A 27,037-nucleotide genomic window follows, 5' to 3' on the forward strand; every position below is an offset into this window, starting at 1 on the left:
GGTTGAGAATAATGTTCATCCGAAACAGAAGAGATAAAGATAAACAGTGTGTAGTCAAAATAAGGCTTGATAAACATCTGAAACTTAAACATACATTGCATTATATATATAATGTCGGAATATTCCCCCCAGGGTGCTGGATTCATGTGCCATCAATCTTCATATTCATTTCACATTTTGGTCATGACCTTTACTGTGGAGACAGTGGTTGATTGGCCAGTCTTTCACTCCGCAGTCGGGGTATTTGTTACTGCTACAGAGAGGGCCACACTCTGTGGTTTTAATAGATTGAATACAGCCTGCCGTGTGATAAAAATGCATGAGATTTTTAAATGTGCGGCTCACACGCGATGAACATTTATTTAAAACACGTACATACAGTGTGCTACAAATGCTGGTAACTGCTGGTGATTGCTATTCTGATAACCCTGGAGGTTTGAAGGCTACGTTTGGGTCTGGAAGCGGAGACACAAAGATAGTATGTACACATATTTGTAATGTTAAACAATGTAATATATATTTAGGGCACATAGGGGAATAAAGTGTGAGAAAGAAACTACCACGCTGAAAATTCGACTGCAGTTAAAAATGCTATTGACAAGGTGATCTGTGATCTTTTGCAAATCATACTTTGCACGTAAAGCTCCCAATTCTTGCTATTTCTGAGTGGCTTTAAAAGAATCTCCTTGAAAATATATGAGATCTTTTCACGGCTCTCCTTCAACTTCAATGCAAAAAGCAGCATATAAAGCGAACTCAGAAATTTCTAAATCAAATAGTCTGCCTGGCAAAACTACCAAACCGTAGCAGAGGTTCATTTGTGCTGAGAATGGAGTGTCTATTAAATTGGTGCCTCACCTTGACACAGTCTGTTGAGCAGAGTAATTAAGCAAACTCTGCAGTTCAAACACGAGATGCTATCATTATGAATACCTCACTTGACACTGATAGATAAATAATGAGGGTTAATTCCTATTCTCGGATGTTTTGGTGGCAAAAAAAATAAATAAATTACACTGTACAGTGCAGCTGCTGCTGCTCTCCTGTTGACATTGTACTGTGCGCGTGTGTCCAAGTGTGTCTGTGCGTTTCGGTGTCTTCACTATAAACAATATCAGTGCTGTTGAAATGGATCCACTACATCTGGAGGTCAGGCCTTATATTCAATCTTGAGCACATTGAAAAAAAAAATCCATTAGGGTTCATCTTTCCTGCATCAGCCATTCTATTGTGGTGCTGCAGTGAGATCTGTTTTCATCAGGCAGATTCAATACGTGAGCTGGGCAATGAAAAGAGTGCAATAGAGTTGGATGAAGAGGGGGGGGGGGGTGAGGATGGCGAGAGAGAGAGAGAGAGAGAGAGAGCATGAGAGGAGGAAAGCAAGAAGAAGAAATTGCAAAGAGGAAAAAGGGTAACTCTTATTCAGAATGAGCATATACCTCCAGTATTCTGTACCTCCTGGATTTCATTATTAGATATTTTAGAGATAATTCAGTTGAGTGAAATAAGGTTATTCCGTCTCAACAATGGGCTGAGAGCTTCTGGTTTTTTTAAATGTGTGCCTACGTGATTCAAGTACGAGGACATTTGAAAGTACACCAATGCAGGTGCAACAATATAGACATATAATAAATAGGGCGATTATATAACAGAAAGGATTTAGAGCAAAGCGGCATCACAGCAGCAGTTGATCTTAGTCAGGGAGCTGCTAGACCAAACAGATAGGGTGTGTTTAGTTTGTTGTGCTACAGGACTAAATGGTGTTTAGATTCATCTCTGTAGATGCATTCAGCGCTGGATTTTCTATATGGATCTTACCAAGCATTGAAAACTATCAGGATACACGCACATTTAACAAATTGAGGCTAGATAAGAGTGGAGGTTTATTCCTTTTTATATAACAAATTATATATAAACAACACTGAAACCCTAGCTTGTTTCTTGGTACCTTCCGACTTCCGTACTATTGTGTTTCTACTGATGACGTAAATCTTTAAAAGTGTACTTCATGAATTAGAAAAGAAGATTCCTAACAGTGTATTTATAGCAGTGAAATTGTTGGGGATTTCAGCAGCAGATTAACACATATTTGCTTTGCTAGTGAGTATTTACAGCATCAGGATGATATATGAGGAATCAACCCAGTCAATACTTTGGAAACTTGTTCGCCAAAGTAGTCACAGTTTGAGAGAAAAGGTTACTTTCGTCTGTGCTTTCACCGTAGACGGCATATACAATAAAAGATTGTAAGGAAGCCACCGGGTCTGAAAAGTAAAGCCGATGCGGAAGCGGCTCTAAGTGCAATATTGATGGTCTTTAGGTTCCGTCTCTCGACTAATCATCTGATGTCAACAGCTAAAGTCACATCTCCTGATTAATGTCCTGGTGGTCCTTTTGGAAATAAATCTACAATTGATCCTTTGTTGGCCTTCTGATTGGTCTGCTGACCGCCAACCCGAGGTCTTATAACCTTTGTCAAGTCCCTGCTTCCTCTGTCACCATTGCTAGGTTTGACAAACAGTCACAATGTGGGGGTCCAGACTTATTTAGCATTGAAATTGATCATTTTGATTCATGAAAAAAAAAACATATGGTCGATAAGTGTGGCAACAGCAGAGGAAATAACCATACATCACAACTGTTGAAAAGACTAGTCATTTTTCCCTATATCTGCGAACATTAGCACAGTTGCTAATGTTAGCTGTCTCGCCTCCATGTTACCTCTGAACTCTATTATTATTACATGGCTGTTGTTTGTCTAACCTAGCAACAGTAACAAAGGAAGTCAGGACAAAGGGTAGGAGCCCTCTGGTTGGAGGTAGGCCAACAATTACGTAGATATTAGGCCTTAAAGAGGGATCTGTTTTTGCGGCATTTCTGATTTGATTGACATGTCCGGTCTGGAGTGGTTGACAAGCCGTCCGTGGGTTCCCAGTGGGACCCACCCCTCGCCCCTCCCCAGCTCCTCCTCCTTGTTCAAATACAGTCACTTACAGCTGGAAAAGAACAAACAGTAGTCCCCGCACCGATGCCTCACGTCACCATAGCTGTGCTCGTCTCTTATACTCTGCTTAAAAACACACCATTTAGTTGCTAATTCAAATCTGCAAATTAATTTATTTCCAAAGGTCTCTAAAACGAGTGTTGCTTAGTTTCCTTAGTAAACTGACTATCTTTGTGCTTGATTTGGCTGTAAAGAGACTAATAGATTCTATAAAAACAATTAACACATGAATTAATAATGAAAATAACTTGTGGCCTTGCTTTTTGTCAGTTAAGAAACCAGAATATTACAGGCCTAACCCTTTAAAAGGGTGTAAATAGCAGGACATTCTAATTCATAAGCAGAATCAAACAACCTTTTCCAAATTTACGTGGTGGAGTTCATGTCCTGTGTCAACCACTTCTTTTCTGGTGGATCTTATTATTTCCTTTTTGGATCGCAGTATAATAAGACTTCAGTATTCAGTCACTGTTTGGTTAGCTTGTGGCAGCTAAACCATTTAGTTAAAGAAAAAGATCATGGTTTGAATAAAACGCACATCACGAGGCAAACGTCTCTGCTGTTCAATACGTTTCTTGACCGCAAACATAGCACATAGCTACGTAAACTGCTGTACTTAAATGTAAAAATCTGATCAACACTATCCTTTTTCTGGTGAAGGTGGGTGAGTAAATCACTAAGAGTGAGTTTGCAGAGTTCTGTGAAGTTTCTTTTTTTAATGGCTGTACTTTTTCCTCAAAACCAGAAAGACGTGATTGACAGGACTCCCTTAAAGAGGCCATTTTCAAATCATATTTTGTTTTGCTGATGCTTATTGTGTTGTGGTCTGAGGCACCTCCTGGCCAAACCTGATATCTGTCAGAGAGCTCTTTCCTCTGATGCACTTGGCAGGGCCTCTCTCTCTCTCTCTCTCTGTCTGTCTCTGCCTCTCTGTGTTAATGCCCCCACTGTCATAGCATCTACAAGTTCCAAAACACATTAGACATTTAATAGCCTTGCTCAGGTTGCATTGATCTTATCAATACAGCCCAGAAAGATACACATCTCTGCAGCTTCTAGGGAATCATTTCTGGACTCACAAACTAAAGTGGCCTCATTGTTGTCTGTTCCATCTTCATTTACACTGGAACTAAAGCTAAACTGTTTAATTAGAGCCTGGATGTTTACACAAGGATCCCACCTGTGCAGTGGCAAGGACATCTGCAATCTATTTAAACAGAAAAACGCCACATTCAACTTCCTATACCTGTATAAATATATATACAGTTTAGATGAAAGCCTGCCATCTTCATATGCCCTGCAACTTGAATAAATTATCTTCAATTTTTTATTATTATTATTTTTTTTTTTCATGTTCCTGAATGGCGCATGCAATATTAGCCATCATCAAACTGGCTCGAGTCTGATGTTTTGAATATGTAACAGATGATGAATGCGTAATCATCTGGGGGATGTTGTGCATAACAGTTACATATTAGCAGAAAGAGCTATACGCAGGAGCAGCCTTAGCTCCATCAAACACCCAGGTATTATCTCATTTATTATTTTCCAGAACAAACACGAACGAGGCCTGAATGGGGGTCAGTTCATTTGTAATGAGGGTCTGTGGCACCCCAAAGATCTGCCTGCTGTATTCATATTCAAATTCCTTCTCTAATTACTTTTGTTGCATTGTTTGAATGAAAGAATTTCCTCACGAGCGCTCTATCTTTAGTTGTTGAGGTTAATTATCAAGTATTAATCCCACCCTGATTGTCATGTTAAGTTGGGTGGAAGCCCGCGCTTGCTTTTCTTTCTTTAGTTTTCCTCGCAAGGTATTAAGTGCTCCTGGCAGGTGCGCGCTCCCTGCGTGAATGAAATATGAGCTGCAATGTCAACTGAACTTGTCACAGACAAGCTGGGATGAATTAATGATAAGAGAGCAGAGGTGTGTTTTAATGTGTTCTCTCTGATGGAGCAAATGTATTATCGCATACTGTACACCTGTCTGGTATTTGTATGAAGTTGAACCCAAAAAAGGTGAATTAGAGATACAGTAAGGCATTTATAGAATACATATTGGTCCCATTTCCTGTTATCTCGTGACTTTACAGAAATATTGTAATTAAACGTGTTTAGACTTTTCCAATCTGGACTTTAGAAGTGTCTTACCTTTGCCTTTAAAGACTTTCTGCTCTTTGAGGCTTCTCCTTATTCTACGCTTTTTATTCAGATGGAGAAAACCCATTTCTCCTTTGAAAGACCTTCATTTCCAGTCATTTTTTAAAGGGATTAGAGTGTCTGCAAAAAAAAAAAAAAAAAATGATGGAATGTCTGTCGCTTTTCACCACAGTTCAACAAGCCCAGTGATAGAACGAGACTTGTATTAGTTATTCCAATGTTGATTCAGGCATAGATGATTTTGAATGATCAATGCCTCCAGCGGAACAAAAATCACTTGCTTGTTTGATGGGCTCTTGAAATCTGCAAGAAAAAGGGAGGGCTGTACTTTAAACTGCTTCCCCTTTTTTTTTTTTTTATCACTTTTTTGTGATTATTTATTTTCAAATTGTCCCTTAGGCTAATGTTCCATTTTGGCATTTCACACCTCCCTCTCCCATAAATGAACCATCACAGCCATAAATCACTGGACAAACAGAGACTTGTGCAAACCCTGAAAGGTTCAAAGATTTATGTAACACATTCATGTTTTCCACTTCCACATTTTAGTACTCCACTGGTAAAGCCTAGCTAATAAAAGGTCCTATTAATATTTCCTGTTGCTTAGCAACGGCAGGCAGCAAGTAATAGCATTCTGTGGAAAAATAGATGACCGATAAGGAAAAATTCAATTCTTTTCTCATCTCCTGGGAGAAAGTGCCTTATTTCTCTGGCAATGTGATATGAAACTGTAGTTGTATATTAAGAAATATCTTAAAAGAAATATAGGTTATTTTCCCATTTCACCGTTTTGCAGGGGTTTTTTATTACAGGCTGGAATGGCAGCTCATCTTTTCTCTCCACCCTGATAAAGTCAATTAACCTCCTGGATTAAGCTAATCAGAGGATAAGATGCCGACTTAATTTCTTTCTTTTTAATCAAAAAGAGATGGTGTCAAATAACACAGGCACTGAACTTTAAAGGGATCAGTTATGGGGGACAAATTGCGTTTCATTTATATTGCAGGTGTAATTTAAACTTGTTTTGCACAAACACAGGCTCGAGTCTACGCCGTGCAATACAAAGGCTCTTCTAATAACGCTGCTTATCGCGGGGGTCACAAGGTAACAGAAGAGGATCTCTACAGTGACAATTTTCAATTTAGATAATTCATCACATCATATTTCAAAAACAGCTGGGTAAAAAAAACAAAACAAAAAAAACACGCATGTTATTGTCATGGTCCCCCTTCCATATGGTAGATGTGATCAACAGCGGCATTCAAGGAAAGAACAGAAGCTAAAGAAACAAACGCAGATTCAGTTGCAGCCGATAGCCGGTGTTATGAAGCAGATACAAAGATAAGGGATTTCATATTACACTTAGCCACGCGCCCCTGCTGAGATTTATCATGCCATGAAATCGTGTCCATATTGCACTGTGCCCTATCTCAACCATCCATCAGCTCATTCTGCTTTCACCACCAGGAATATTCAGCCCGTGGCGGTGGAGAGCCGTCCCATGTCATCTCACTCTGGGACGTCTCCCCTGCTGTGCCACCAGCCACCAGTTCAACACAACACTGACACTCTGTCTGTTAATGTGCACAAGAGCGATGTGAGTCAGGGTGATTAAAACAATACTGAGTACGGTTCATAGTGTGATGGACGAATCCAGGACCACAAAATCTTAAGAGAGGCAGGGGAGGCAGCCATCCTCAATCCTGTAAACAAAAACTATTAGATGATGTTGAACAGCAGCACGAAGTATCCCTAAAAATATCTTTGCAGCATCTCAGTTTTCTAAACATTTACAAGATTAATTCTCCATAGGCTGTCCCCGTTTTTTGTCGTCATTTTTCTATACCTAGAAGTGAATTCTGAGCTGTTCTTGAGCTAAAGACCGTAGAACTCAGTGTTCAGTGTCATCCTGCAGCCGGAAACGCAATTTTGGGATTTGAAAACGTCTTAAGAACGAGCTGCTCCTGTTAGAAACGTGGGTTGTGAACGGTGTGTTCATTGTAAAAATAGTAAGAAGTTAATTGGTTTGTTAATCTGCCGTCGATGCATTTGCCGTAGTTCAAAGCCTGAGAAAAAGACGAAGATGGCCTCCGACATGTGTGAAATTCTCCGTGAGAGGATTTTACACACATTTTCAACACTGGCATGACCCCCGCGTGCATGGCTCATACTGGTGTTGTATGCTTTTTTAAAACGTGTGTTCTTTGTTGTTTTTGTGTTCATTATTTCTGCATGTTCATTTTTTTTTGTGTGTGTGTGTGTGTGTGCGCGCGCAAGCACGGGTGCGCGCTCAGACACATGCACACAAAGTGTGTTTGACGCGGCAGTCAGGAGTCTCATTAGTGGGAGCAGAGGAGCCTTGCCTTCTGCTGTCAAGAGTGTGTGTCCCTACCGCTCCTCACAACCGTCTCCTACATGTCATGTCAGGCGAGGCTCTGATTCTCTGACGCTGTGCTTTGTGAGGTGAGCTCAGAGACACGCCCGGGCTGAGAGGGAGCAAGAGGAGGGGAGAAAGAGACAGTGAGAGAGAGAGAGAGAGAGAGAGAAAGAGAGAGAATGAAAAAAGACAGAGATACAAGAAAGAGAACTGGAGGGGGGAGGGAGGGAGAAAAAAACAGAGGGGAAGAGAGGGGAAAAATAAAAGCAAAGGAGGTTCTAACATTAGCAGTAATGAGGAACATGGAGGATGGTGCCGAGGGGGACATCATGACATTACTATCTGCAAATCAACCACTGCCTTGTTGCTGCTGCAGATTCACTCTGAGAGACGTTCAGGGCGGTACAGTACTTTTCAAACGCAAATCAATCACAGGAAAGATGAGCTTCTTTGTACAAATGCTTCCAGCTGTTCTTTTTTTCTCCTACATTGTTATTATCACAAACGGTAGCTTAAGAAAGAACAACAACATAAAACCTGACCTTCATACCATTTACTTCTTTTTATATTTTTACTTTTGCATTTTTATGGCACAACTTTAAAGTCGTTCCTGCCTTTTTATGAAAATATCAAATATGCTTGCAGGGACTGTTTTTTGGCCATGAGATATGTAGAGGCAAAGTCCATTTCAACACTGTGGCTACTTGAGATGTTCTTGGAATGAACTGCCTTTTTTTTTTTTTTTTTTCCTCTTATAAAGTTTGTGTTAAAACTCTAACGCTAATTACTTCCTCATGCCGGTGCTTTGTGAGGTATTGCTGTTTTTTTCTGCCAGATTAATTACGCGATCACAGTTCAGCGCCGGACGTGCAAGAGCAAGCGTTTTTATATTTTCCCTTTTGACTAGCATGTAATTGGAACGGCTGAAAGTGACCTTATGGTGTCTTGTTTTGGCAACATGGAGCGACTGCCGAGCTAATAAAGAAAATGAGGATTTAACGGCGTGTTGCTAAACGCAGTTGGCTGGTAGTAGTAGTGGTACACCTGGAGCATAGCCGCGTCGCGCTACATGTGAATCAGAGTTGGTTTGCCGCAATAAAATAGTGTGACTACTTTTAAAACATCCTGTTAAGCTTTAACAAATTCAAAAACAAAGTGCTTGTGCTTCTCTTTTTTTTTGTACACCTCCTGGTTTCCACTGCCCATCATATCTCCTTACTTAGCATCTGTCTGATGTCACGAGAAGGCAGATGCAGCATTTTGCCATTGCTTTCATACTTAAGTAGCGTATGATCAATGAATCCACTCTCTTATTAATTCTCCTCAGCTTGTGTAAATGACCCTGTTGGGTATATGTAAGCTTGATAAACCAAAGACATGGATGAAGGGAGGGAGGAGAGAGAGAGACACAGAAGGAAAGAGTGAGGAGGAGGAGGAGGTGGTGGGAAGGGGTGGGAGGCTCGAAGGCTCTTTGAGGAACAGAGTTGTTAGTGCTTTGCCCTCAGGGTGAATGAGAAGTAGCTTTGAGGGCTGCGAGACCCGGGGTTGGCTCCCCACCTAAAGGCGTGTTTACCACCTTGTTGCGCGGCGGCTGTGCTTTTGAAGGATCAGTCTCGAACGCGCCTCTAATTAAAGCTGTCATGGCTGGGTGCCTGCAGGGATAATGTTCTATTATTATAGTCATTTGTTTCAATTAAACGCTGGCTGATTTTACAATAGCAGCCGTGAACCTGTGTGAGTGAGCCATCACTCTAAACAAGATGGCTCCAGTCAAGCAGGGAGTGAGGAGAGAACAGTCTACGGACTCCACAGAGGCATTGATCACTGTATATTCAAACGGGGCCGGGCGGGATTGAGACGGTGTCTGGTATCATGCGGCATTGTGAGAACAAAATCATTAAGTTTCAGTTTTCATTTTACAATTTAAAGTCGGCTTAAAGTGAAATGAGTCCACCGATACAGAAAGTACTTAATTAAAATCTGGCAGGCAGAGGAGATTTATTTTAGATGAAGCTAACAACAACATTTATTGATTCCGTGGCCTCGTAGACCGGTTTATTATGAAGCCAGTGCAATAAAATCTGCATACAAGCGGCTTATTTAAATGATGAAACAGATGCCACTCTGGTATAATCGTCGTAAGGACAGAGCAAGGTTAGCCGGTGTGAATCTCTCCTCTTTCTCCTTGTAGCTGCGTGTAGAGCTCTCCTCTCTTCCTCCTCTCATCTCTGTGCTGGTGGTCAAATCCCCTTAGCTAAATCAAATGGTGCAGGCAATTGGAGCGGCCGTGAAACCATTTCAAAGGTAAGGTCAGCAGGAGCAGGGGAACAATGGCTTTGTGATATTCCATCTCGCACACAATGTGCTACACATAATTGGAAAGCCTTTGTTATTTGACTCCCATTTGACTATGATGTACAAGATGTGAATACAAACACGACAGGCGTAACGATGGCAGAGGAACACGTTCACACCGAGTTTCCTGCCTTTACATCACAGTTTAGGTCTGCCCGGCTGCTCATCACCCAAAAGCAATATCTAACTGTCCCCTCGCTAACTTTGGGAATGGATTTTACTACTCAGGTCTTCTGTTTGTTTTGCTTTATTCATCTTCTAGTTCCGGCACCTTTTCTTTTCTTTTTTTCTCTTTCTGTTCTACCTTCCCTCTTACCTTCCCTCCAGTCTTTATGAGGGACTCGGATCTCGCGGGGTTTTACAACAAACAATTACATTTCTGCAGGTTAAGCATAGCTTCAACAAAACCCCAGAGGATTCAACTTTATAAATAATCTTAACACACTGGGCAAATGAGCTAAAAGCAGAATGGAGGGGCAAAGTTTTTGATTGTGGTAGTTGTCGATCACATCTACCACTCTAAGGGTTTTTACGCCACATGCCACCCCGTATAGCAGTGCATCCAGAAATACAATCAGTGTAACTGGCCTGCCGCTTATGTCAAGAGTCCGTGAAAAGTCAGTATAGGCTACGCGCTAAGAGGCAGAGAGCAGTGACCAGCTAAATCCTCCAGCTCACTGTGCACTCCCACCTCCTTCGGCCAGCCGTGTGGATGACACCATTAGGAATTAGCATACAGTACCTATGGCAACCGGCAACCTTTGTCAGATTCTTTCATAATATTTGTACAGCCGTCTGCCACTAGCTTTATTTAGCTCGGGCTTGATGGTGCTACGTGATAACTTCTTGCTCTTCCCGTCTCACAGGTGAAAGCGCAAACTAAAAGCAATGGGAGAAAAAAAGAAAGAGAGACACAGGAATGACTAGAAGAAGTAAATTATCAAAGTGTTCTGAGCACTAGTTATACAGTATGTTTTTAGTAGCAAGGCAATGGCGAGAGGCAGGTTTACTGATGAAAGTCTCTAAAGCGTTAGTGACCCTTTTTTCTCTACATACGCCTATGATGCTGACACCAAGTATCCTTTATGCCATGGTGTATTGCCCCAACGCACCACACCACCACCCCCCACCCCCTTGAACTCCTCGGCTCTGCTTGTCTCCTTCTTGTTTATATTAAACATGGTGTGACTCAGATTAAAGGGTGACAATTTTGCCCGGAGTCTGTTGCTATGGAAATGCATCTGCTATAGCTATGATAGGCCATTCATGTTTGATTAATTGGTTTTTCAATGCTTCTTGGTTTGTGAGGACCCTTAAAGAGCAGGTCCATGGAAAATGTGAAATTAATGGATTTCTGTTTCCTTCCTTTTTTTTTTTTTTAACTCCTTTTTTTTTTTTTTTGGTCCAACTACTTATTTTGCTGGAGCTGTTTCCTCATGTTTTAAGAAGTGTAGTGATGGTGTTTTGAATTATGATTGGAAGCTGGAGATTGCCGTGGATGGGGGAGGTTGGAGCTCGGTTATTTGAAATGCAAAAGGAATGTCTTTGTTCACGGCTGGCTTTTGTGAGCAGCTGCTGAGGCAAACACAGAATCTAATGTCGTGTGAATATTATGAGTTTTCAAAGCGGGCCAGAGCCTCGCACAACATTACTTTGTTGTGCATTTTTATTCTGGCAATCTACTGGGACCAATTATGATTAGAGAGCCGAGCCTTCATCTCTGAACCTCTTCTCGTGTTTATCAAGACCTCATATGCTCGGGCCCTTTCAATTTGATCTTTTTAGCACTGCACTAATGTGTAATGTATTATTTAACTCATAAATGTTTAAAAGAGCTAACAAATGCTAGTTCATCACTTTCTGATCTGTAAATTGCCAAACATTCCCATTAATGCCTGCATTAAAAGCATCCTTTGGTCCGTGCTCATGTTCTGTCCTGATGAATCTCGAGGAAAAGCTTTTGATGTAGTTATTATTGAAGATCTTTCCAGACGGCAAAGAGCAGAACTTTGCGAGAGTCTGACTCTGTAATCACTGAAGGGTGTTCTCCATGTATGGGGTCATTCTCCAGCTGTGAGCATCATTTTTGTTTCTATTTGTGCTCCCAAGTGGCGCGAAAGGTGTTGTTTAACTTGGCAGTAAGTAATATTTTTCTCCTTCGTTGCTCACAGTGAGCATAATATAGCTGCGGGGGGCTGATAGGGTTGTTGATCAATAGCATTGACTCAATGATTGCTGAGAGCTCTGGCTTCTCAAAAAATTAATTTTCAGAAGCACAAACTGTAGTCCTCCAGCACCACCAAACAGGCCATTGTGTCTCAGGGACCTCGACTTGTTTCTTGTATAAGTTGACAGACGTCAATAGGAAGCTGAGAGCTCCACCGAAAAATTATATACTTTTTAGATCAGTGACAATAGGCCTGTCTGCTTTATGGCAGAAGGATGGAGCAGCTAAAAGTAAATGACATATCATCACATTTCTCACATCTAGCAGACATTGTTAACCATCAGTTGGAGTCATGTCTCTCAAATGGAACTGATGAGCGTGTGGTGACGACATGGCAAGTCGTGTACATGAAGTGCTTGGCACTGAAGTGGTGACATCAGCTGAAAATCATAAGAACTGCTGGCACCCATTAGCCACTGCGGCTAATGGTTTAGCAAGCAAAACGACCATGTAACGTAATATAGGAAATGCAAAAGCATAATGAAAGGATGAGACTGTTGGGAATGTCATCGTTTTACCCAGACATACATAGATCAGACATAACATTATGACCACTTTCCTAATATTGTGTAGTTCTCCCTTGTGTCTCCCAAACAGTTCTGACTCATCAGAGAATGGACATGGGCCTTCTGAGGGTCCTATGGGTTGAGGGGAGGGGCCTCTGTGGATCAGGTCTAGGTAGATGGTACATTTTTAAGTAACATCCACACTAATGCCAGGTCCAAAAGTTTCTCAGCAGAACTTTATATTGTCACAAGATGGTCAATGTTATTTACTTCTCCTGTCAGTGGTTTTAATGTTGTGGCAGACCGATATAATAAAATGAGAAAGAAATATCCATTTAACTAAATTACAGTGTATACCATACAGCATCTGTCCCCGTTTATGCAAAGCAGACAGTGTACCTTACTAAGCAGCTTAAGGATCACCAAATATATCACCAAATCACCCCTTAATGCTGATGCATGTGCGGCTGATCCAGAGGTGTGAACCGTCATCAGTCTTAAGAGTGCCTTTTATGCTCAGAGTTTCCTTACAAAGAATTGTGGTGCCAACTGACTGCCTACCAGCTTTCTCCTCAGACTGTGGCTTGTAGTCTTTCTTTTTGTTGACTTGATTGGTTGCAGTTAGCCTGTGGTAGGCAGCGAGAGACTGATCATCAAACTGCCAAGTGCCGACCTTTTTCCAAGCAGTTTCCATGGATGACTTCCCACATGGCTCTGAGCAACAAACCACACAGCTGTTTTTAGCAATTTTGCTGAACTCCTGTTGAATCCAAAACACTTAGGTTAAAGATACTAAATGCTTTACAAAGCAGAGAGATACCGCGCAGCTTCTTCACCATATAACCATTTTTATGATAGCCTAGTGAGCTATTTTATATATCTATATCTATATCTATATATATCTATATCTATATCTATATATATATATATATATATATATAAGCTCCCAGTAGCTGTTTTAACTTCTTACGCTGTGTATTTTGTTGCACTGCTAGTTTCTCATGTAACACCAGACTCTGCCCAGAGCCTTACTACTTTCTGGCTCCATTAATGTAGAAAAATGGCAGCTGGCAATAAACCAAACAATGTCACAGATGTTGCGTTTATGTCTTTGTCTGGTTTGGTTGGTCAAACGTGGATCTTTTTAATATTTAGGGAGCGAGGAAAGTGTCTTACGTAAAGTTGCAGTGAGTTATATTGGTTGGTTGGGGTTGAGATATCAAGCTAAGTATCTTGGCCCCTGTATGAAGGTCAGTCTTGGATTTGAGAGCAGAATGACAAACTACAGGTTTGGAGAAAGGAAAGCTTTTTTTTGTTGTTTCACCAAGCCAACCTGCAAGAGGGTTTTTTCGTCTGTCTTGATTCTTCCAACAGACACCTCCCTCATCACATTTTTTTGCATTATTCATATTTTACCCAACACTAACACACATACACATTCTCTCAAATCTGAGAACGTCATCTCCTCTTCTAAATACTTGCATTATTTGGCTGATTGGCAACCTTTTCTTACACTGAGTGGAGGAGAAGATAGTAAAGCTGGTGTTCTTCTCTCACCCCAGATGCAGGAGATGGCTTTACACCACCACCAACAGCAACACCATCACCAGCACCACGACGGCGCTCATTATGACCCCGCCCGTAACCACCCCCTGATAAACAGCTCACTGCCCAACCCCATGAGTGCACTGTCCCAGCTTAACCCCCAGGTCAGCCGGAGTGCACTGCCTCATGGCTCCCCCTCACCTCCCGGAAGTAAATCGGCCACGCCCTCCCCTTCAAGCTCCAATCAGGAAGAGGAGACTGATCCTCATTTCAAGGTACTGATACTGGCTTCTCTGGCTTGTAGCAGTGGCGATGTAGGCGAGGCCGGTCGGTGGTTCTCTGAGAGGTTTCACATGCTAACTGCAGTGTTGGGTTCAAAGAGGATGCAGGGATCGGCATGCTTGAGGATCTTTTAGTTGGTTGCCTGGAAAACTCAGACATGGCTGCACGGTCGCTCTTACTGGCATTCGGATTATAGCCGTATATATTTATTTTTTTCTTTCGTGAATATACTGGTGTGGCTGAGTGTGGTGTCACGTTTGAAAAACAAAATACGCTTTAGATATCTACCAGCTCAGAATTTAATTTCAGTGTAGAAACCACCTTTCCTGTTTTCTTTATTCAAAGCAGCACATTTAAATAAAAAAAAGCAACACTTAGAAAGAGTCCAAAATCTGGTTTTCACTTAAAAGCAACACAGTATTCTCTTTGTGCAAGATAATTTCACCCTCAGACAAATTTTCTTTTCCAATTATACATTTGCGAGTAGCTGACAATCCATTACCACCATGACATGTTTGGGCATCCACTGGTTAAGTCTTGAACACACCGGACCGGGACATGAACCCCCTTTCTCTTCTTCACTGCGCAAACTGCAATTTCTTCACAGATGTGACAGATGTTTTAATTGGTTGACCATCACCAACATCAGCATGATTTGTTGCCAACTTTGTCACCTGTTTACCTCGTTCTCAGTAACAGTGTGCTTCCAAAGCTAGCACTCCTTCATTTAAATCACTCATTCATTTAAATGAGAAGAGAAGGATACTTGTTTACATTCATTTGGTTTATGTAAATCCGTAAAACTGCTTTCATAAATTGCCCACCAACCAAATGTCTCTGTGGATTTGCTTCGTTTCTGTCGGGGGGGGGGGGGGGAGTGTATAATTGAATCTGCCACTTCCACAGTGTTTCAGATTCATCTGTGTATTTAAACTGCTGGCTCGCCGTGATACAGTGTAACAAGAAGGGGATCCTTTAGGTTAAAAAATATATTTCCCTGCCTATACATCTCTGCTGAGCTTCTCACTGTGTGTGTGAATAAAAATGATTACCATCTCTCCTATCAGTAAGTAATTCCATTTGCTCTCTCCAATTCATTCTGAGACCACATCAAAGCCAGAGCAGATACAGCAGACGATTTAAAATTCTTTTCACCCGTAGCACGAAAAGTCATAATTTATGACTTGCTGAACAACTGCAAAATAAAGATTTGAAAAGGTTTGATAAATTCAACTAACAGATGTTATTTTTGACAAAGTAAGGCAGGAAAAACTGCTGTCAAGCCCGCGCCGGTGTAACTGTCAGTGAAACATTGCTGCAATATTCAAACACTGGGTATTGAACAGAGGAATTGAATTATGGATTTAATGAAGTTTACATGCTTCCCCTGGACCCAGTGTCATGAACATTCATCAGAGATGTAATCATTCATTCTGTGGGTGTTTTTTTTTCTTTCATCCTTTCCACCCAAGTTGATTTGGTGGAGCCCGTTTCAGTGTCAATAAGCTGTTTTGTTTTCTTTGTCCGCCACTGATGGTGTTACAGATCACGGGCGAGAAGCGGCCGTCTTCGGAGATGATGAAGCCCAAGCCCAAACCACAAAAGAAGAAGAAGAAGAAGGACCCCAACGAGCCGACAAAACCCGTGTCGGCCTACGCCTTGTTCTTCAGAGACACCCAGGCAGCCATTAAAGGACAGAATCCCAACGCCACGTTTGGAGACGTATCCAAAATAGTAGCGTCCATGTGGGACGGACTGGGAGAGGAGCAGAAACAGGTAGCTAAACATCGTTTACATGTGCATGAAAATCTGACATTAGTCATTCCATTCAATGCCCTTCAGACCCTTAAATCGCCATGTAAGGCGACAGGAACAAAGAAAATGGAGCTTGTCAAACATTGAGGTCGAAATTTGGGAAGGTTCAATGATACGTTTGTCATTTGAAGGCAGAGAACGAAAAAACAGGCATTATCCTCACCTTTTAAGCTGTGTACAAGCTGAAATAATGCATATTTCCACATTTAGCATCTATGGAGCTTCAAATCAATCATCTGTGGAGATTGATTTGGACTTGTGTTTCTGGCAACCAGGACAAAATACAAGTTTAGTCCCCTTTTATTTCTGCTTTTGGTCTCCACCAACTGTCGATGAAAAACAAAAAAATACACAAGTTAAGCGATCCATTGTTCATTACGAAAAAACAAAACAAAACCAGAACTGACGAACTGATAAAGCGGTGGTTGACTCGCCACTTTTCAGATGATGTGTTGCGTCAATGTATACGAAACGAGCAACAAGCTCCAGCAGCCCTATTTCAGTTTCTGGGTCGAGGATTTGTAAATTCGCACGTCAGGTTCACCACACATAACTGTAAACTCCAAAGCAATCACAGATTGAGATAATGAGCGTTTGTCGTAACACACTGTCAGCAAAATGAGACTTGATTGTATCTTCTGTTTGTATCTGTCTCATGCAGCTGCAAAGATTTGACGGGGATGCTCGTCAGCTCTTTTTTTTGCTTGCTGATATATTATGTCCTTGTAAACTAGTTAATATCACCTACAATTCATTAGTTATGGTTTTAAATTGCATACAATATATACACACACACACACACACACATATATATAAATATATATATTATGGAGTGGAATAATGCAGAAAGCAAAACCTAATAGTTGTCCCTCAGTCTTCATGAAGACATGCAACAACAGGACAGAATCAGCTGGAAGAAATGTGCTATAATTCTGTCTTACTGCAGCTAAATGAGCAGGAAATGAGAAGCGGTCTAGGCATATTTACCTAAATGTTTTCATGAGTCAGTTTAATTTTTTTACAGCCTGACCCGTGCACGTGAAACTGCATTAGCATTTCCTGCAGTTTAGAGCCTAACCATCCTGCACATTTTCCATTTCATCACAGCATTCCAGACCAACAAAGTCAAAGGCGTTTCTGTGTGTTTGTGGTAGCAAATGATGGTGTGAAATGAACGGAAAACGAGACAGTCTGGTGATCATGCGCAGACTCATATTTTTAGAATATCCAGTCAAGGCGCAGCCTATTGGGTGTCAAATAAAAGCACCTGTCTCCATGACAAAGTGCAGCCCGTTCTCCTCAGCCCCAGCCACCATCTACTAGACCCTATCTAGCGCGCGCGTGTGTGTGTGTGTCTTTCTCCCACCAAACCTACTTTATGCGGTGGACTTTGGAGGCCGTCTGTCCCTTTTATTTGCAGTTAATTTTTGCCGCCTTCACCGGGCCTCTTCACCATGAATCTTCATTTCGCCGCTGACACCCTTGAATGTGAATTCCTCATTTCCTGTCCTTTTATTTATATCTGTTGCCTGGTGATTTGATCATGCTGGGAATACAAGATTAGCAATCGCCTTGTCCTTGGTTTTGCCTCAAGGACATCTGCTCCTGAAATGTTATTGTTTGTGCTTCTTAACCCTTCGCGTCCTGGCTTCTTTTTCACCTTAGATTATGCACTGTAGATGCAACTCTCTCTCCCTCTCTCTCTCCCTCTCTCTCCCTCTCTCTCTCTCTCTCTCTGTCTCTGTCCTTCGCAGTTGTGCCTCGGAACAGAGACGAAACGAACAAAAAGCCAATTCCACCATTAAATCATGCATTATCGTGCCATTCCGCAGCTAATTTTTTTTTATTTGTTTGTGCATTCATGTGTTTAATCAAACGTGTCACCTCGCAAGACACATAATTAACTTGAGGTAATGATGTCATTATGGAATGAAATGTAGTACCCTGTCTGGGCAATAACGCTGTGATTGCTCTAATTATTCTCATCGACTAGCACTGTCATTTATTCCCGCACAACAAATGGATAAACTTGATAACCATGTATTTACAGGGTATAACCAATTCAGCTGGTGCACGTTAATACTCATTAATGTCATTAGGATTTCTGTCCTTGCTTTTTCACGGGCGGCATAAACAGAAGTGCATTGCTGTCTCCAGATCTGCCGAACCACCGGCGCCGGAGCGAAATGCATTGCAACATTGCGGCAACACTGGCCGTCATCTCCATAGGACCGATGAGGTGTGTTCTATAATGTCACCCTCAGACCCTGTGGAGCCACGCAGGAGCACCAGAATGTAAACACAACCCTTCCCCTACACACGGCTTTGTTTTAACTAGATCACGGCCCCTGTTTCCAATTACCTACAGCGCTCCTCAAACACGCCACGCGGCGGAATTCACATAAATGCGTTTAAGTTCTGTTTTTTATTGGTAGTTTATTAAAGAAAGGATCAAAAGTTGGTGTTCTTTTTGTGATTCTTTTTGTTGAGCTGCAGTGTGCCGTTGTGTAATCCTCCAGTGCTGTCCTTGAGTTTGGCAAGAACAAAGTCTTTTTTTTTTTTAAACTCATGTTTATGTTCATATTTTCTTTTTTCTTTTTTTTATTAAGATGTTTTCCACTATACAGTGTGTTTTTCCTTTTTTTTGTTTTTTTTTTTTAATTCCCAAAAGGCCTTTGCTTTAAAGTGCAAGATCAATGCATTATTTGGGCTCCGTTATTCCTCAAGGTGACTACATGTTAAAGCTGCCCCAGAAACACAAAAGAACATTTTTCTTGTTTTTGTTATTTAAGATTAAGATCAATTTTCAGTTTTTACTGCAGCGGGGGAGAAACTGTGATAATGGATTTTAGCGAGGAGGGAGGGGAGACCATAGCTTTATTTAATTGAGTCTGTGTGGTAAGAGTTGTGTACTGGTGAAAGGTCGGAGATAGAAGGAAAAGAACAGTGTTACTTTGTTAAACTGGATGGTTTTATATTAAACTGCTTGTGTGTGAGACGTTTTAGCATCAATCAAACCAATGTTTATTTTTGTAGTTTGCCTCTTTCTTTGTCTACTATTTCCAAGTCTTTTTTTTTGTAATGAAACTCTCGCCTCCTATTTATTCATTCCTACCTCCCGTTTTCTCCCCCCCCCCCCCCTTCTTTCTCCTCCTCTTACCGATAGTTCAGTCTTTCGGTCGGAGGGTAATCACTCCCTTCGGTGTCAGCGGGGTGCAGAGTTATTGTCTCCTGTAATTAACTGGTTATCAAACAAGAACATTTCATTAAGGTACAATTAGGGGCTAATTCAGGCGGGACACCTCTGTGTCAGGATTACGGCGGAGGCATATGCTCTCCCCTTGCAGCTTTGTTATTTTTAATTCATACTGACCTGCAGCCTCTGACGGCTTCAATTGCTAATGAATCCACTCACTTTGGAATAATTAGACATCCTTAGGCATGGTAATTTATTTAAAAGTATCCGTCGCTGCTCGAATCATTAGCCGTGTTAAATTAATTTGAAATTAAAGCTGCTGGGAGTAGTTTAGGTTATTAAAGAAGCAACCACAGGTCTGTCAGTGTGTAAGAGGTGAGTCATGTTTAGCTTTAGTTTGATTATTTGTGTCTACTATGAATATCTGTGCTTTACTCTTGTAATTTGGGGTTCTTAATTCACGCAGCCTTTCTCCGGATAATCTGCACGTATATCAGGGAAGGAAAATAAGACTAATAAAACTGTAAATAGGGATGAGTGAAAGGATAAACATCAGCTGTTTGAGCAAGAGATTGTATCCGCCTTCATCCCGGTTTGTTTGCTGTTCTGCGTGTATGTCTGTTTGTTTACCGACTGTATGTGTTAGCGGCTGCCAGCCTATGTGCACTTGGCAACCCATGAATGCTTAATGGTTATTCTACCCCACCTCTTTGAAAGAGATGACCCTGTCCATGGAGCCACAGACAGTCTCTCGCTGAGGATCAGTAATTACCCGTTGCATTCGCTCACGCACAAACATGCGCTCGGCTCAAAATGCTCCAGAGACGGGCCGAGATCTGAGACTTCCTCGTTGATTTGAGGGTGGACCGTCTGCATCAAAAAGGCAATGGCAGCTATAAAGAGCCCATGAGTGGCATGTGATGACATTAACTCGAATTCCCCTGTCTTAACGCATCATTTGAGGTTCATTCAGAAGGCTTGAGATTGCCTCTTCACTAATGCTGTTTTGAATTCTTTTATTATTTTTTTCTTCTTCCTCGTCAGAATGATTTGCTGGGACATCAGCTCTGATTAAGAGATGAGCAACAGCCTTAAGAGAGGAAGAGACTCAAAAGCAGAACACAAAACGACAAACAACGTCTCATTGCTCCTTTAGCTCCGCAAAATGAGCAAGCTTTCTGGACATTTTATTTTGGGATATTTCCAAGAAAAAACGAGTCACATGCAGCAACATGATGCAGATGGTCAAACCTCCTTGACTCGATAACTGTTCGGGGAATGCATTTGATACGTTTTTCATCACAAAGCCCACTGTTGAGGTCACACAATCACGCCATGACTCCCCAAATCTCATCCACATCAGCCGGTGTTGGACCGAGGGGTCATTTTAGCCTTTGGCGTCACCTTGTAATCAATCGTTGTTGTTGTTGTGTTTGCTCCTGCAGAACTACAAGAGGAAAACAGAGGCTGCTAAGAAGGAGTACCTGAAAGCCCTGGCCGCCTACAGAGCCAGTCTGGTTTCCAAGGTAACAGCGGGGGTCACGTCTTTGATATACATGGGTCAGCGGCGATATAAGGGATGATAAATTAGACAGAGAATTTCTCTCACTCTTATTCCGAGGAAAGGGTGGGTTAGTGTGCCTCTCTGTGTGTGTGTGTGTGTGTGATAGAAAGAGAGAGAGAGAGAGAGAGAGAGAGAGACTGTGTGTGTGTGTGCTCAGAGGAGAACAGTGAAAATTAGGCCTCAAACACACCCGATTTGTAACCTGGGGTGAAATGGAAAGTAATAGTGCACGTCTGGGGGTGCGTGCTCATCAGTGTGCACATACGAGAGCTGAAGTGGACATTACCTGTCATTTGTTGTCCCCATGGTTTTTTCTGACTTCCCTGATGGGCCACTAATGTGTTGACTGAGGTCTGCTCACACCTTCTGCTCTCTCTCTGATGCAGGTTACTCCAGTTTAGCCCAGAACATTAACTCAAAGTCTCATTTTCTTTAAAAAAAAACAACAAAAAAACAAACTCATAGAATAATTTCAGTCACAGCTTGTTTCACATCTGCAAGGCTTCTGCAATAGTCCAAACAGGGCATGGTGTTTCAATCTGTTTGGTGCATTGCATTTCTGTCTTTCTGCATTGTTTTTCAAATGCAACTCTAAATTGCATTAGCATAGAGCAAGCTCCTCCTCCTCTCTACCCACCCCCCACCTCCCCCAACTGCCTCCCTCCTTCCTCCCCCTAAGCACAGCGCCACACTTCCCCTCATGCTCATGGGCCGAAAACAAGCACCTTGATTAAGGCATGAATAGTTAATTCATCAGCCTCTTCAGTGTGGCATACTTTCAACTAAAAAGACCATTCTCATCTCTTGTCTTTGGTGCAATTAGACATTCATGTCAGAGCTCCTATACAGAGGCTTGATTGATACTATATGTTGGTAGATTGCCAGTCGGGAAAAAAAAAAATAAAAAATGAAGAAGGAAAAAAAAAAAGAGGGACAAAAATAAACCTGCAAGCCCTCCTTCGTTCATTCAGGATCAGCCAATCTCAATGCAGGGCTGAGTCTCATGATTCATCGCGACTTTCTTTTTTTTTAATTACCAATGAAGGAGTCTTTTCAGAGTGCATTGGGGCGGGTGGAATTGGAGGTAATTGGAGCATCATTTGAAGGATTCACATCTCCAGCGTGCACCTGTTGCCTTTTTGTTTTGTGACGCACGTTAGTTTGTTTGGGAGGTGAAGGAAAAAAAAAAAGAAACTGCAGTTTGATTGCGAGCCACTATATGTCGCGGCACTTCTTCTTCTTCTTCTTGTGCCCATTCGAATCCAAAAAGCTCCACGTGCAGAATGCGAGTAAATAAGTCGTGAAAAATAAAACTTTACTGTAAATTCCACACATAAATCATCATAAACAGTCTTTTAACAGAAATATTCTTCTTATATTTCCAACGATAGATCTAAAATCCGTCCCTCCTATTGCACTACGTTAAAGAAAGAAGAGGCTAACAAGCTATTATCTCACTCTTTCCTTCTTCAGTATTTCATTTTCCACTTGACCCTGCAAATGTGTCTGTCCGACTGCTTTATCCACCCGTTCATCCCGTTCCATTGATTATTTTCGGGATGCGGTTGGATGGATGTGAGCCATTTCTAAGTAGCAGACCACCAGACATCACTCCAGCCAGTCTGACAGTTAATGAGAAACACTGGACGTATTTCATACATGCACGTACACCTTCTCCCGTGAAAGGAAGGGAGACAAAAAGACCTGAGGGATGGATGGAGGGATGGATGGATGGATGTGTGGAGGTGTGAGTGTGAGGTTTGTGGTTTGATGGGTGGGATCGGCGGTGGTGGTGGTAAATAAAGAGGAAAGAAGCAGCGACTTAACCGTTTAGCTCTTTGACGCGCGCCATGTTTAGCTACCATTACCCTTTACTGTGGGCAGTATATTAGTGTGAACTGTTAGAATAGGTAGAATTATTTATTTGCATGCACAGTTTCACACCAAAGTGTCTCTGAAGAAGGTTTTAGGGACTTTTCGGTTTAATTCACGACCTTGTTAATCAAGAGAAATGCTAAATGTGAAAGAGTCCTATGTGATTTATCTTATCGTGACATTACAACATTGGGAGCTTTGTTTGTATTTGGGAGTCAAGCACACCAAGAAATAGTAATGGCCGTGCAATCAGTCAAATCTCAAGGAAGCCATTTAATTGGAGGTTAAACTGAAACCAGGAACACACAAGTCCTTAGTTACGCAACGCAACTTCAAAAATACAATCTTTATTCCAATAAGAAACTAGAATAATGTTTATTGTGATGGTATTGTTACGATGGATATGCCCTTTACACTGGTTCTCGTCCCGTCCAGACATATAATGATCCTGTGGAGACAAAAAGTGCCCAAACGAGCCAGGCTTCTCCACACATGATGCCAGCCAACCCGCCCCTGTACAGCGTGCCACCTCCCCCCCAGTCGTCATCGCCATACTTGGGGCCCGGGGCCTTCCCTCTCACCGACCTGCAGAGCTACGCAGGACACGCCCCCCGCCACACTCTGTCGCAGACGCTCAGCCAATCGCAGATGCTGCCCAGCATTAGTGCCTCACCCCCTTCCTCCTTCCAGATCAGCCCACCTCTTCACCCCCACCAGCAGCTCTCCCTGCATCAGAGCTCGCTCCTCAACCAGCCTATCCGCATGCAGCAGGTCCAGTCCCAGCCAATCATCTCTCACCAGATGGGGCTCCAGGCCTCCCTTCACTCCCCACCTCCAGGGCAGCAGGTATAGTATAATATAGCAGTAGGTTGTTCGTACGTATGTATGTATGTATGTATGTACATTGGTATCATTCTCTTAAATGATAGGAACGCCTTGAGGGATTTCTTTTAATCTAGCGTCTACTTGTGCTGCCAACGCAGGAAGTTGAGTACAACAAATGCTTGATGTTCAACCGGTAACATTAACCATAGGTTGTGAGAATGCCACTGGGTAACTTAATGTAGGAACTGTAAAGGCTTAATGAAAGCATAAGCTTGTTACCATGCACGTCCACCATTTCTGAAAATGTCAACAAACACATCACAATTTGGACCGTGTCAAAAATTTCCAGTTACGTGGTTATGAATACCCCAGGACGAGGCTGTTCATAGGGACTCTTCACATGAACATGGTAAACACGACCCAATTTGAAGGCCGTCTTAGACTCAAGGATGCACTCCCACAAATTTTTAACACAATAAAACGATGTAGTGATTACATTTTGTATTCAAAATGTCAAAGGTCAGCATTGTCACTCAGTAATGTTCTACAAAACCACATTTATTGAACTTCCTCAAGGTTTTCACCACGTGCGTAATGTGTATCGTATGAGTCTGTATGTGAACCTCAGCTTGACTGGTTGACGGAGGCTCACAAACACAACAAATAATTTTCTCAATGTTCTTCCTTTAGGGTTTTTCCCACCTCCAGTCAGAGTACCAGAAGAGCATTGGAGGTTCCCAGTCTCCAGGAGCCCCTGGTCCCGGTCCAGGTCCTGGAGTGGCTCAGACCCATGACTGGGACAGTGAATACTGCAATCGGGAGTGTGGCAACCACTGCAGGTCAGTGGAGACGGACTCATCCCATCGCACACAGACGTCTTAAATGGCTGTTTAGTTCAACCAGCACATGGCCGTTGACTGATGCAGTCCAATCCAAGTCTTAGACCAGTACTCACTTAGCAATCAGTATGGATATATATATATATATATATATGTATATATATAGTCATGTCAGACATCTCTCCCACTGCTTTCACAATGAAAGTGTTAAAAAATTGTCAGCTCCATTCCGGTGAGACAGGGGAGACAGCTGGAGAGGTAATGGTGAGATAATAGAGCTTGTCATGTGTTTGTCAGACAGCAGTAAAAAACAGATGTTCCTCACACAAGTTTTCACTCTTATTGTACTAAACGGTTTGGCAAGCTGTGCGGTCGTGCAGCATCGGAATTTACGGCGCTATTCATTCCCCATTACGGCGAAATGTTGATTTTTTACTCGCAGGGTTTAGTTCGAGGAAGACAGAAACTGAGAAATATTAAATTATGGCCACCAGGGAAGGAGAAGTAATTGCAGTCAGAGAAAAATACCCATCCTATTTGTTCTTCACATGTGTATCTTGGGTTGTAATCTAACCCGTGCCTCTGTTGTTGTTTTTTTTTTTGTTTTTCAGTGGCAGCATGATAGGCAGGGACAAGCCACTCTACCTCACCTGAAACTGAAGATCATACTCTGTCGACAAATACGACACAGAGGAGTCTACTCTCATCCACCCCCGTTCCCTCCCAACCCCTTTTCTGATGCACACACTTACATGCAGTGCACACTTAACATACAAGATACACACACACACACACACACACAAACGCGCACACACATTCCGCTTTCCGAACACCACCACCTTTTTTTTTTTTTCCTCCGTCAGTGTAATTATTGTTTCTCTCAGTTTCTAGGATTTGTGACCAGAGTTTTTTGACTAGATGACTACTGTCTGTACCACTTAATGTATTAGCAGTCCTCTTGCTGTTTAAATTTGCCAAGCACTTATAAAGCGTCCCTCCCCTCCTCCCCTCCTCCCCCGCCGAGTTGTGTGTCTGTGCCCTCTCTGATGATAACAGGCCGGGGCTGTAGAGCACTCCTCTAGTGTGTCACCATCAAAGTCCCCTCAGGGACCCCATCCAGCTTTAATTAGAATGAGAAGAAAAAAAAAAAAAAACATACTCTTCCCTTTCTTTAATCACTTTAATTTTTTATTTCTTTTTATTGTTGTTGTTGTTGCTGTTTTATTTATTTTTTTATTTCTGGCATCTTTTTTTTTTTTTTTTTTTCTTTTGCCAATAAGCGATGGGCCCTGTACTGCAGAGAAATATTAACTTCAAGAAGTAGGTTCAGTGTGGGCCTCGGTGTTATGGTAGCTTTGCTTAAGGGCCTGCAAATGAATACAAAAAGCCTGGGTGGGGAAAAGAAACAAAACAAAACAAAAAAAAAAAAAAGAGAATCTTTTTTTAATATTAAAGACCTGTTGAGGTCTACTGAGCTGTCACAGTGTGATTGTAAATATCACTTTTATGGGATCAAATTGGGAATTGGAAGTCCAGATAGATTTGTTTCTTCTTTAATATTACATGTAAGTCATAGTGTGTATGGGTGTGTGTGTGAGTGTGTGTGCGTGGGTGGGTGAGTGTACGTGTGGACGTTAGAATGTACCGCATTCATGACGTGTGCAGCTGAGTATGCGTATGTGCGCGCGCCGTGCACGGAAACACGCGTGCCGTGCACGAGGGTGTCTCGGTGTTCGAGTCTTTCTCGTGAATTTTAACAGCCCTGTGCAGCTGGATTTCAGAGGAGTATTTCACACTCTCGTTCTTGCATTAAATCTGTGCTCACTGGTGTGTTTTTTTTTCCAATAAAGTTCAATCTAAAACTGAATACACAATATGTGTCCTGCAGATCATTAAATGGAAAGAGCCAGGTGAGAGATAGAGAGCAAAGAGATAGAAAAAGGAGAAAGAAACGCTGTGAGATAAAATGAGATGTAATGTTGAAAAAAAAATAAGATATTGCCTCAAAATGCCTGCCCCTCCCTTTTCTTATTTTTTCCTGACCATAATGTCAGTTTTTTTTTTTTTTTTTTTTTGTCTCCTCAACATGCAGAAGTGAAGTAATGACATATGTGAACGGAGCCATCACATCCACATTACGGTGATTTTTATAAGTTTCTAGTTGGTGTTTGGTTGTGTTGATCTCATCTTTTTAACTTTTGTGTGATTAACAAAAATGCATTTTGCTGACAAAGACATCTCGTTTTTATCTCTTTAAGTGTAGCATACATTTCAGTTCTAGTTGCTGCGGAATTATAACATTTTAAGTTGTGTAAAAAAAAAAAAAAAAAAATGGAAAAAAAAAAACCTGCCAATTGTAGTTATTTTATTTGTAAAGCCAGTTAATGATAAATATTCTAAATGGTTATCAGTATATTGTTTTCTGCTAGTTGCCCATCAGCTATTTGACAGGTTTTCTTATTTATAA

The 27,037-nt window shown here is 41.7% G+C and overlaps 1 protein-coding gene across 2 annotated transcripts in view; it reads left to right on the forward strand.

The window, feature by feature from the left end:
• The window catches only part of tox2 (TOX high mobility group box family member 2), an 89,890-nt gene extending 64,075 nt beyond the window's left edge, over positions 1 to 25,815 (forward strand). The window contains exons 5-10 of one of the 2 annotated variants that reach the window (XM_084543370.1): positions 14,192 to 14,449; positions 16,002 to 16,232; positions 20,913 to 20,993; positions 23,342 to 23,752; positions 24,422 to 24,570; positions 25,182 to 25,815. In XM_084543370.1, coding sequence (XP_084399496.1) covers positions 14,192 to 14,449; positions 16,002 to 16,232; positions 20,913 to 20,993; positions 23,342 to 23,752; positions 24,422 to 24,570; positions 25,182 to 25,224 — 1,173 coding nt within the window. In that variant the 3' untranslated portion in view covers positions 25,225 to 25,815. The remainder of the gene's footprint in view (positions 1 to 14,191; positions 14,450 to 16,001; positions 16,233 to 20,912; positions 20,994 to 23,341; positions 23,753 to 24,421; positions 24,571 to 25,181) is intronic. The other variant, XM_084543371.1, reaches the window with a different exon arrangement.
• Positions 25,816 to 27,037: the final 1,222 nt, after the last annotated feature.

The sequence above is a fragment of the Chelon labrosus genome (genome assembly GCF_963514085.1).
Source record: "Chelon labrosus genome assembly, chromosome: 4".
Classification (NCBI taxonomy): Eukaryota; Metazoa; Chordata; class Actinopteri; order Mugiliformes; family Mugilidae; genus Chelon; species Chelon labrosus.